Source organism: Pseudophryne corroboree, chromosome 3 (genome assembly GCF_028390025.1).
Source record: "Pseudophryne corroboree isolate aPseCor3 chromosome 3, aPseCor3.hap2, whole genome shotgun sequence".
Taxonomy (NCBI): Eukaryota; Metazoa; Chordata; class Amphibia; order Anura; family Myobatrachidae; genus Pseudophryne; species Pseudophryne corroboree.
In genome coordinates, this window is record NC_086446.1 from 578,926,869 (window position 1) to 578,939,942 (window position 13,074).

At 45.0% G+C, this 13,074-nt stretch overlaps 1 protein-coding gene across 8 annotated transcripts in view; it reads left to right on the top strand.

The window, feature by feature from the left end:
* Window positions 1-13,074, top strand: part of GBF1 (golgi brefeldin A resistant guanine nucleotide exchange factor 1) — a 530,929-nt gene that overhangs the window by 293,305 nt on the left and 224,550 nt on the right. For all 8 annotated transcript variants that reach the window (XM_063961386.1, XM_063961388.1, XM_063961387.1 and 5 more), the window contains exons 5-8: window positions 324-442; window positions 1,053-1,161; window positions 1,753-1,813; window positions 11,443-11,497. In XM_063961386.1, coding sequence (XP_063817456.1) covers window positions 324-442; window positions 1,053-1,161; window positions 1,753-1,813; window positions 11,443-11,497 — 344 coding nt within the window. The remainder of the gene's footprint in view (window positions 1-323; window positions 443-1,052; window positions 1,162-1,752; window positions 1,814-11,442; window positions 11,498-13,074) is intronic.

Here is a 13,074-nt window from a genome sequence, read left to right on the forward strand (position 1 = left end):
CTGAATGACCCCCCGAGTCCAGGAGTGCCTCCTCTGTTGTGGTATTTATGATAGGGGGTTTGCTGGCCCTTAGGAGTTCACCCTGGCAAGTTATTCATTGCTGACATAGGAGTGCCGGTTTGTGGATTGTGTACTTATAAAGACACAAAAATCTATTTGGTAAAATGATGCATCCATTTATATGAATGGTGGACCATGTGTATTAAACAGAACCTATCAATTAGATCAAATGGCATTTTTTTTTTTTTTTTTACCCCAGATATGTTAATCCTCTTTCCACAGGAAAAGGTGACGCAGCACTTGCATCTCTCTTTCTGTTCTAGATCCTGTCCATGATGGTACAGCTGAAGGAATTGAGAACATGGCAGATGCAGTTACACACGCCCGCTTTGTTGGCACCGACCCAGCGAGTGATGAGGTTGTGCTGATGAAAATCCTGCAGGTAACTCGAGAGAGAGGGGACTGCATCCCCCTGTCCTTATCCAGGGGGCAATTAGATGAATTGCTTAAGCTCTTTGTATCCCATTACACGGAGACATGGGCTATGTTTTGACTCTGCAAGAGCTTTGCGCCTAATGTTATTTTTAAACAGGGGGCTCATGTACCTGAAGTAAAAGCTTTTTCAAATAAATGATAATTAAAAGTTTCAATTAATTGATTTCAGGCATTTGCAAGCTGTGTAAGGAGAAGTCCTGTGAGGGATAGGGTGGGGAGACAGCAGTGCAGAGTATGCTCAACTTCATCAGTGTAATTGAAAGAGGAGGAAGCGGAGGCTATCTGTTTACTATGAGGAACACGTTGACTTGTCTAATCAGAAAGTAATCGCTAAGCTCTAAATCTTGTCCCTATTTACTGTATTTCTGTGTCTGGCTCCTTTGGTGAATGTCAGAGTTAAAGTATAGGTGGGAAATATTTCTTAATGTGAAACACCATGAATGTTTTTATATGTTGTACCAGTTATCTTCATATGTAATAAAGATTACTCCAAAATCTGAGAACTTTGCTAACAATACTGTAAGAGTTTAAACCATTATTTTATTCCTTATTTTGAGGTCTTGCGCACCTTGCTCCTCACCCCAGTGGGAGATCATCTGACCAATGAGTCTATTTGTGAAATCATGCAATCCTGTTTCCGCATATGTTTTGAAATGAGACTGAGCGGTAAGTCATACTTGAAAACTTTGGGAGTAGTTGCATATTAATGAAAATATTTTTTATCCAGATTGGGTTCATTGAAATTGTAACAATAAGTTTGGCACATGTTAAAGCATACATTTACAGTCCAGGCTTAAAAACTCAAATTTGTAAAACAAGGTTGTTTCTAGTTAAGAAGACTGGAAACATAAAATAATTGTGCGATACATAGATGGAGATAATATTTAGGTTTTTGCATCATGCACATGTGTTGAGGAATATCATTTTGTGACAGCGGTTCAATATTGAAAAAAACAAATAATCTTAGGAGCACTTGCGTTTGGCAATGCCAGTTGATAGCCATTCAGAGCTTCTGTTAAGTGTTTTAAGTCGGACAAATGCTCTTTTCATGTATGTTTTCCTTTATCAGCTCTACAGCACCATCTGGTGTTCCCCAGCCCAGTGTAGTGCAAGTCAAGGGGTGAGGACTGGTCTGGTTTTAATAAATTTGCCGTAATCCTCTGTAAACAAGGAATGGAGGGGAGACTGCTCACAGAAGCCTCTTGATAATATCACACCACGTAATGACACCTGTGTTATTTGTTTTTGTCTTCTCAGAGTTATTGAGAAAATCTGCAGAGCACACTCTTGTCGACATGGTGCAGCTGCTCTTCTCAAGGTAAACCCTCTTTTGTTTGCCTGTGCCTTGCTGACACGGCCCCGTGAGGACTGGCATATTCTACACTTATTTGGGGTCCACAGGCCAAGATGTGCTGATAGTCATCTGTCTTCCTGGAGTGTGGACAAAAGAAAATAAAAGTAATTGTAGGACCTTGAGCACATGCTGCTAAACCCAAGTTCATGGTTTGGTAGTTGATCTTCAAATGAAAAAAATCTCTTTGAATGATCAGGTCCTACTTTAATAGACCACATATTTAATCTCTGCTGGGGAGTCCTTAAAATTATAATAGAATATTTCAAAGTTTGCAGCAACTTTTTAGGAGTGATTGCCCACCTTGGCCTAATGACCTCATTCTTTTATTCAAATTGTCATCGTGTATTACGGTTTGAAGTTCACAGGTTGAATAGAGTGTTCTGTCACAGAGACCTATAATGCAAAAATATGCAATTTTAATAAGGTAAGTCTTTATATTGCACAGTGTTATAGGCTTTCGCTCATCTTTGTGTTTTTCTATTAATATTGTTTTTTGTGTCTGTTTTGTTTTTTATTAGTGCTTTAGGTTTATAATGCTATGCTTTTTTGGTCATGTTTTGAAAGCAATATATTTGTTTCGTATTTTTTTTTTCACCGAGAACATAACTGCCCTTCTCCCCAGAAATAGAATTCCTATTTATATCTCACCACAAGAGTCAATTCCAAAAATACAAGATTGATTAAACAGTACATAAATGAGAGTCTGCCTTTACATACAACTGCATCCTCATACACCCAGCCTCAATATGCCACACAGCACGAGGCACCTGGTGCAAGTTAGCTGCCAGGTTCCGTGCAACTCTGCTAGCTTCGGGGATCTGTTATTTGCCGAAAATGCTCCTTATCCGCAACACTATGTGACTAGGAAACTCATGGAGGCTGTGCTGATTAATTTGATGTGTGACACTAGTGTATGTATGTGTGTATGTATATATATATATATATATATATATATGTATGTATGTGCGACTGAGTATGTATACAGAGCACAAAGGAACTTGGCATGGAATAAAGCCGCAGCCACTGCATTGTAGCACTTCGTATACAGATTCAGAGACTCAGTTGCACACAGATCTACAAGTGTTGCATATCTAATTACTCAGCCCAGTCTAGTGGTACAACCCAGACACATTTTTTTCGGTAAAAAGACGCACAAAAGAGTATAGTGGTGCACTGGCATACTTCAACAGGAAAAAAATACCTTATACACCTCGATCCAATTAGTAGTAGTATATCGTATGAATTCAGGGGCGGTCAGCTGTGAGGGTACCTCTGTATTGTGATGACTGCATTATTCTGCTCTGATGTTCAAAAGTTGTATTTGTTAACATCTATGCAAGTAACGGCTACATGCATTATGGACTAGATTATGACCTTTTTTTCCCATTGTTTATGTAATTTTTAGCTTGAAAACTCAATAAAAAAAAAACCCCAAAAATAAAAAGACACACAAAAGATGCCCGACACTAGCAGAGTCTTAGCGTTCCCAGGGGGTCTTTTAGGCACAACTGCTGCAATGATGTATGAGAACACATATGTACATAGAGACCAGAAAGTGGAGTACAGATGGGTGGACTTCTAGACGGCAAAGAGAGCACAGTTGAGTGCTTAGAGATTAGGGAGGAGAGGTGATAGGCTTCTAAGAAAAGAAACAAAAAAGGTAAAAAAAAATTATTTACTTATGACAATGTTTCATAACATACAAACACTTTACCATTGTGAAGAGAAACACTTTTGTAAAAATATTTTTTAGGGTTTATGGAGCAAAGGAGACACAGATCTGCTCGGTCGATATTGATGATATACATAGAAAAATTTGCGTGGTTGTCAAGCGGTCACTAGAAATTTGTTAAGCAAAGCTTAAGTGGCATCTTGCGTGACCCAGCAAACTAAACAGTCACCAGCTGCATCTCCCTGACCTTATACACTATAGGTGAAAAGTCAAGTTCAGTCTTGTATAACCAGTACCATGATTATGAACAGCAAAACCACACAATGGTATATTAGTGACCCATCTAACTGGCTATGCACACTAGAAAAACATTTAAAACTAATTTAGAGAAACCCACCAAGCATAAATCTAGTGTGTAAATATCAGACAAATAGTTTATAAACGAACATAGATATGTGGCTAAACCTAATGATGATTGAATAGTTATTTTATTTCATACACACTAAGGAGAGAATTCAATTGTCTTGGGCGTCAAATTTTCCTGTGTAAACGGAACTGTTTAGATGCCCAAACAATTGTCGTCGTTTTGGTGCACATGCATATCGCACATGTAAAGCCCAAACAGACAGGTTTTAGCCACATAAAACGGCTAAACCTGTCTAAAATCCTGCTTTGGGCATACAGACTACTGTTTGGTCGTCCATAGTGCCGAGTCTGCACACATGTTTTTCTCGCACCTTATGAGGCTGCAAGAAAAAATGTGACCTCAGTGGCTACTTGGCGCTGGAATTGCTGAACAGTTGAATTGGTGCCGTCTAGTGTCTGCCACAATGAAAACAATTGACCCCCCCCCCCCAAGGACCTATATTCAGAGTCCGCCACAAGAGTAAGTTGAAACCTTTAGTTTTGCACATGTACATCTTTCCGCAATCAGTGTTTTTCTCTGACGTCCTAAGTGGATGCTGGGGACTCCGTCAGGACCATGGGGAATAGCGGCTCCGCAGGAGACGGGGCACAAAAGTAAAAGCTTTAGGATCAGGTGGTGTGCACTGGCTCCTCCCCCCATGAACCTCCTCCAAGCCTCAGTTAGGTTTTTGTGCCCGGCCGAGAAGGGTGCAATCTAGGTGGCTCTCCTAAAGAGCTGCTTAGAGTAAAAGTTTTGTTAGGTTTTTTATTTTCAGTGAGTCCTGCTGGCAACAGGCTCACTGCAACGAGGGACTTAGGGGAGAAGAAGTGAACTCACCTGCGTGCAGGATGGATTGGCTTCTTAGGCTACTGGACACTAGCTCCAGAGGGACGATCACAGGTACAGCCTGGATGGGTCACCGGAGCCGCGCCGCCGACCCCCTTGCAGATGCTGAAGAGAGAAGAGGTCCAGAAATCGGCGGCTGAAGACTTCTCAGTCTTCATGAGGTAGCGCACAGCACTGCAGCTGTGCGCCATTGCTCTCAGCACACTTCACACCAACGGTCACTGAGGGTGCAGGGCGCTTGGGGGGGCGCCCTGGGCAGCAATGAAAGTACCTATGCTGGCTAAAAATACATCACATATAGCCCCTGGGGCTATATGGATGTATTTAACCCCTGCCAGGTTGTCAGAAAAACGGGAGAAGAAGCCCGCCGAAAAGGGGGCGGGGCCTATTCTCCTCAGCACACAGCGCCATTTCCTACACAGCTCCGCTGCTAGGAAGGCTCCCAGGCTCTCCCCTGCACTGCACTACAGAAACAGGGTTAAAACAGAGAGGGGGGGCACTTATTTGGCGATATTATTATATATTAAGATGCTATAAGGGAAAACACTTATATAAGGTTGTCCCTGTATAATATAGCGTTTTGGTGTGTGCTGGCAAACTCTCCCTCTGTCTCCCCAAAGGGCTAGTGGGGTCCTGTCCTCTATCAGAGCATTCCCTGTGTGTGTGCTGTGTGTCGGTACGTGTGTGTCGACATGTATGAGGACGATGTTGGTGAGGAGGCGGAGCAATTGCCTGTAATGGTGATGTCACTCTCTAGGGAGTCGACACCGGAATGGATGGCTTATTTAGGGAATTACGTGATAATGTCAACACGCTGCAAGGTCGGTTGACGACATGAGACGGCCGGCAAACCAATTAGTACCTGTCCAGGCGTCTCAAACACCGTCAGGGGCTTTAAAATGCCCATTTACCTCAGTCGGTCGACAGACACAGACACGGACACTGACTCCAGTGTCGACGGTGAAGAAACAAACGTATTTTCCATTTGGGCCACACGTTACATGTTAAGGGCAATGAAGGAGGTGTTACATATTTCTGATACTACAAGTACCACAAAAGAGGGTATTATGTGGGGTGTGAAAAAACTACCTGTAGTTTTTCCTGAATCAGATAAATTAAATGAAGTGTGTGATGATGCGTGGGTTTCCCCCGATAGAAAATTATTGGCGTTATACCCTTTCCCGCCAGAAGTTAGGGCGCGTTGGGAAACACCCCTTAGGGTGGATAAGGCGCTCACACGCTTATCAAAACAAGTGGCGTTACCGTCTCCAGATACGGCCGCCCTCAAGGAGCCAGCTGACAGGAGGCTGGAAAATATCCTAAAAAGTATATACACACATACTGGTGTTATACTGCGACCAGCGATCGCCTCAGCCTGGATGTGCAGCGCTGGGGTGGCTTGGTCGGATTCCCTGACTGAAAATATTGATACCCTTGACAGGGACAGTATTTTATTGACTATAGAGCATTTAAAGGATGCATTTCTATATATGCGAGATGCACAGAGGGATATTTGCACTCTGGCATCAAGAGTAAGTGCGATGTCCATATCTGCCAGAAGATGTTTATGGACACGACAGTGGTCAGGTGATGCAGATTCCAAACGGCACATGGAAGTATTGCCGTAAAAAGGGGAGGAGTTATTTGGGGTCGGTCCATCGGACCTGGTGTCCACGGCAACAGCTGGAAAATCCACCTTTTTTACCCCAAGTCACATCTCAGCAGAAAAAGACACCGTCTTTTCAGCCTCAGTCCTTTCGTCCCCATAAGGGCAAGCAGGAAAAAGGCCAGTCATATCTGCCCAGGGATAGAGGAAAGGGAAGAAGACTGCAGCAGGCAGCCCATTCCCAGGAACAGAAGCCCTCCACCGCTTTTGCCAAGTCCTCAGCATGACGCTGGGGCCGTACAAGCGGACTCAGGTGCAGTGGGGGGTCGTCTCAAGAGTTTCAGCGCGCAGTGGGCTCACTCGCAAGTGGACCCCTGGATCCTACAAGTAGTATCCCAGGGGTACAGATTGGAAATTCGAGACGTCTCCCCCTCGCAGGTTCCTGAAGTCTGCTTTACCAACGTCTCCCTCCGACAGGGAGGCAGTATTGGAAACAATTCACAAGCTGTATTCCCAGCAGGTGATAATCAAAGTATCCCTCCTACAACAAGGAAAGGGGTATTATTCCACACTATATTGTGGTACTGAAGCCAGACGGCTCGGTGAGACCTATTCTAAATCTGAAATATTTGAACACTTACATACAAAGGTTCAAATCAAGATGGAGTCACTCAGAGCAGTGATAGCGAACCAGGAAGAAGGGGACTATATGGTGTCCCTGGACATCAAGGATGCTTACCTCCATGTCCCAATTTGCCCTTCTCACCAAGGGTACCTCAGGTTCGTGGTACAAAACTGTCACTATCAGTTTCAGACGCTACCGTTTGGATTGTCCACGGCACCCCGGGTCTTTACCAAGGTAATGGCCGAAATGATGATTCTTCTTCAAAGAAAAGGCGTCTTAATTATCCCTTACTTGGACGATCTCCTGATAAGGGCAAGGTCCAGAGAACAGTTGGAGGTCGGAGTAGCACTATCTCAAGTAGTTCTACGACAGCACGGGTGTATTCTAAATATTCCAAAATCGCAGCTGTCTCCGACGACACGTCTGCTGTTCCTAGGGATGATTCTGGACACAGTCCAGAAAAAGGTGTTTCTCCCGGAGGAGAAAGCCAGGGAGTTATCCGAGCTTGTCAGGAACCTCCTAAAACCAGGAAAAGTGTCAGTGCATCATTGCACAAGGGTCCTGGGAAAAATGGTGGCCTCTTACGAAGCGATTCCATTCGGCAGATTTCACGCAAGAACTTTTCAGTGGGATCTGCTGGAAAAATGGTCCGGATCGCATCTTCAGATGCATCAGCGGATAACCCTGTCTCCAAGGACTAGGGTGTCTCTTCTGTGGTGGCTGCAGAGTGCTCATCTACTAAAGGGCCACAGATTCGGCATTCAGGACTGGGTCCTGGTGACCACGGATGCCAGCCTGAAAGGCTGGGGAGCAGTCACACAAGGAAAAAATTTCCAGGGAGTGTGATCAAGTCTGGAGACTTCTCTCCACATAAATATACTGGAGCTAAGAGCAATTTACAATGCTCTAAGCTTAGCAAGACCTCTGCTTCAAGGTCAGCCGGTATTGATCCAGTGGGACAACATCACGGCAGTCGCCCACGTAAACAGACAGGGCGGCACAAGAAGCAGGAGGGCAATGGCAGAAACTGCAAGGATTCTTCGCTGGGCGGAAAATCATGTGATAGCACTGTCAGCAGTGTTCATTCCGGGAGTGGACAACTGGGAAGCAGACTTCCTCAGCACGACCTCCACCCGGGAGAGTGGGGACTTCATCGGGAAGTCTTCCAGATGATTGTGAACCGTTGGGAAAGACCAAAGGTGGACATGATGGCGTCCCGCCTGAACAAAAAACTGGACAGGTATTGCGCCAGGTCAAGAGACCCTCAGGCAATAGCTGTGGACGTTCTGGTAACACCGTGGGTGTACCAGTCGGTGTATGTGTTCCCTCCTCTGCTTCTCATACCTAAGGTACTGAGAATTATAAGACGTAGAGGAGTAAGAACTATACTCGTGGCTCCGGATTGGCCAAGAAGGACTTGGTACCCGGAACTTCAAGAGATGCTCACAGAGGACTCATGGCCTCTGCCGCTAAGAAGGGACTTGCTTCAGCAAGTACCATGTCTGTTCCAAGACTTACCGCGGCTGCGTTTGACGGCATGGCGGTTGAACGCCGGATCCTAAGGGAAAAAGGCATTCCGGAAGAGGTCATTCCTACCCTGGTCAAAGCCAGGAAGGAGGTGACCGCACAACATTATCACCACATGTGGCGAAAATATGTTGCGTGGTGTGAGGCCAGGAAGGCCCCACGAAGAAATTTCAACTCGGTCGATTCCTGCATTTCCTGCAAACAGGAGTGTCTATGGGCCTCAAATTGGGGTCCATTAAGGTTCAAATTTCGGCCCTGTCGATTTTCTTCCAGAAAGAATTGGCTTCAGTTCCTGAAGTCCAGAAGTTTGTCAAGGGAGTACTGCATATACAACCCCCTTTTGTGCCTCCAGTGGCACTGTGGGATCTCAACGTAGTTCTGGGATTCCTCAAATCACATTGGTTTAAACCGCTCAAATCTGTGGATTTGAAATATCTCACATGGAAAGTGACCATGATGTTGGCCCTGGCCTCGGCCAGGCGAGTGTCAGAATTGGCGGCTTTGTCTCACAAAAGCCCATATCTGATTGTCCATTCGGACAGGGCAGAGCTGCGGACTCGTCCCCAGTTTCTCCCTAAGGTGGTGTCAGCGTTTCACCTGAACCAGCTTATTGTGGTACCTGCGGCTACTAGGGACTTGGAGGACTCCAAGTTGCTAGATGTTGTCAGGGCCCTGAAAATATAGGTTTCCAGGACGGCTGGAGTCAGGAAAACTGACTTGCTGTTATCCTGTATGCACCCAACAAACTGGGTGCTCTTGCTTCTAAGCAGACGATTGCTAGTTGGATGTGTAGTACAATTCAGCTTGCACATTCTGTGGCAGGCCTGCCACAGCCAAAATATGTAAATGCCCATTCCACAAGGAAGGTGGGCTCATCTTGGGCGGCTGCCCGAATGGTCTCGGCTTTACAACTTTGCCGAGCTGCTACTTGGTCAGGGGCACACCCTGGCTGAGGAGGACCTGGAGTTCTCTCACTCGGTGCTGCAGAGTCATCCGCACTCTCCCGCCCGTTTGGGAGCTTTGGTATAATCCCCATGGTCCTGACGGAGTCCCCAGCATCCACTTAGGACGTCAGAGAAAATAAGAATTTACTTACCGATAATTCTATTTCTCGTAGTCCGTAGTGGATGCTGGGCGCCCATCCCAAGTGCGGATTGTCTGCAATACTTGTACATAGTTATTGTTACAAAAATCGGGTTATTATTGTTGTGAGCCATCTTTTCAGAGGCTCCGCTGTTATCATGCTGTTAACTGGGTTCAGATCACAGGTTGTACAGTGTGATTGGTGTGGCTGGTATGAGTCTTACCCGGGATTCAAAATCCTTCCTTATTGTGTACGCTCGTCCGGGCACAGTATCCTGACTGAGGCTTGGAGGAGGGTCATGGGGGGAGGAGCCAGTGCACACCACCTGATCCTAAAGCTTTTACTTTTGTGCCCTGTCTCCTGCGGAGCCGCTATTCCCCATGGTCCTGACGGAGTCCCCAGCATCCACTACGGACTACGAGAAATAGAATTATCGGTAAGTAAATTCTTATTTTTGTTTTTTCTTTTTTTTTGAGGGGGGGGGGGGGTTTTGGGGTGTTTCTCTCCGAAGTCTGACTTACAACTCTGCAAGTAGGTGGCTGAGTTCAGGGCTCTAATGGATGTGAAACCGATTGAAGTGAGTGTGCAGAAATTTTTTGTACAGTCAGTGAAGCCATGCATCCATGCACAATCCTGTCTCGTTCATATACGCCTAAGGGATGTAGTCTTCGCTTGAAACTTGCAGGTGCAACGGACTGTGACTAGGCTACAGAGATAAAATATCACACACTGTGATTGTTTGTTTCATACACTAAGAAATAAAACTGGCCATCAGACAGACAGAACAACGGTCTTACATTGCCATACATTGCCTGATGGTGAGTGTATCCACTGTCCGATCTGAGTATCGGTTATTGCATCTTGCATGCCTGACAGCGCTAATTGCTGCTCCTCCCTCGCAGCCATACACCGTGCATTTATTGGCCCAATCACCTGGCTATTGCCTGATAATTGCACGTTTGGCCACCTTTACTCTGAATAATGCTCTCATTTGCTGTCTCATAATGACCCATTATAGACGATAATATGATGCGGTAATATGGCTGAAACAGCTGTTTTTGGAGTTAGACTTATTTGTTTTATATAAAATGATTTGACATTAAGTTCTTGCTGTTTGTCTTGTGTGTTGTGATGTAGTAACACTGTTTGGTTGTTACTGCAGAGAGAGCGTTGTAGGGGATTTAAATAATACTTCACTGTTAATAATACTACAATTTTGAATGGTATAAAGTCTTTAAACAGCAACACCATCTTAAATTAGCTTTTATTTGCTTTAGTTTTTCCTGCGTACATTTAATGCCACATATACTGTATGTTCTATATGTTCCAAGGTTGAAGGCTTAACTGCAGTTTGCAAATTGTTTTATGGCTGAAGCTGAAGAACAAAATTAAATAAGATCTAGCATGCACACAATTCTGTATTCATTTAATGATGTTCCATTACAAACCAGGCAGGGTGAACATTCTAAATTGCAACTACATAACACTGACCTTCAAAACTCAATTATCTCTGTGTCACGACCAGAATCTCCAACTCATAATTTAAGTGCAAAATGCCAGCCTGCTGCCAGCCGAATCTGATATTTCACTTTATTTTAGCTATTCCCTTATATGGGGTTTTAATTAGCTTAAAAGTAATCACTTGACTAAAAAGAAAATAGATGAAATACAGAGATGGTGCCGATTACATGTATAAATGTATTTGCTTTTGTCTTGTTTGTTGCATATTAAATAATAATATTTACCTGATAGCATAACAGGGTGGCAGGCGATGTGATGCTACAGTACACAGCGCCGCTATTTCACGGTCATTGTTCTTTGTTTCAGAATACCCCAGTTTAAGGAGGAAGCTAAAAGTTATGTGGCAATGAATATGAAAAAGGTATTTAAACTTTGTTTTTCTCAGGTCTTTTTGTGATATTGCCTAGTTTGCATGCTTCCCCTAGTCTGTTTCGTAGTACTGGATATAGTACTGTTCTTGTGGGAATGTTGTTGTGTTTTTGTTTGTTTTTTTCTATTTTGCAAGTTTTGTTTTTCATAATACATTGTAATAGCATTTATTATTAATTTGTCTCTTTAATTTGTTCCCCAGTTGATTTTTTTAATTTTCCTTTCCTGCTCTGTCATTAAAGTAATAGGAAGAATTAATAGTGATTTCATATTGGCCTAAGTGCTTTGATGCACAGGTGTGTATTGTTCAATGACCATCACTGTTATAGTGTATTTCCCTTTTCTCTAACGTCCTAGTGGATGCTGGGGACTCCGTAAGGACCATGGGGAATAGACGGCTCCGCAGGAGACTGGGCACACTAAAAGAAAGATTTGGTACTACCTGGTGTGCACTGGCTCCTCCCTCTATGCCCCTCCTCCAGACCTCAGTTAGATTTCTGTGCCCGGCCAAGCTGGATGCACACTAGGGGCTCTCCTGAGCTCCTAGAAAGAAAGTATATGTTAGGTTTTTTATTTTACAGTGAGACCTGCTGGCAACAGGCGCACTGCAACGAGGGACTAAGGGGAGAAGAAGCGAACCTACCTGCTTTCAGCTAGCTTGGGCTTCTTAGGCTACTGGACACCATTAGCTCCAGAGGGATCGACCGCAGGCCCAGTCCTTGGTGTTCGTTCCCGGAGCCGCGCCGCCGTCCCCCTTACAGAGCCAGAAACAAGAAGATGGTCCGGAAAAGCGGCGGCAGAAGACTTCAGTCTTCACCAAGGTAGCGCACAGCACTGCAGCTGTGCGCCATTGCTCCTCATGCACACTTCACACTCCGGTCACTGAGGGTGCAGGGCGCTGGGGGGGGGGCGCCCTGAGCAGCAATAATATCACCTTGGCTGGCAAAATAACCACAATATATAGCCCCAGAGGCTATATATGTGGTAATTACCCCTGCCAGAATACAGAAAAAAGCGGGAGAAAAGTCAGCCGAAAAAGGGGCGGAGCCATCTCCCTCAGCACACCGGCGCCATTATTCCCTCACAGTTCCGCTGGAAGGAAGCTCCCTGACTCTCCCCTGCAGTCTACACTACAGAAAAGGGTAAAAAAGAGAGGGGGGGCACTGATTTGAGGCGCAGTAAATATTATAGCAGCTATAGGGGACATAATTCAGTTAGTCCCTGCATTATATAGCGCTCTGGTGTGTGCTGGCATACTCTATCTCTGTCTCCCCAAAGGGCTTTTGTGGGGTCCTGTCTCCTTTAAGAGCATTCCCTGTGTGTGTGTGTGTCGGTACGGCTGTGTCGACATATTTGATGAGGAGACTTATGTGGAGGCGGAGCAGATGCCTATAAATGTGATGTCACCCCCTGCGGGGCAGACACCTGAGTGGATGGACTTATGGAAGGAATTACGTGCAAGTGTCGACTCCTTACATAAAAAATTTGACGACAGGCCAAATACGGGACAGCCGGCTTCTCAGCCCGTGCCTGCCCAGGCAATTCAATGGCCATCAGGGGCTCTAAAAC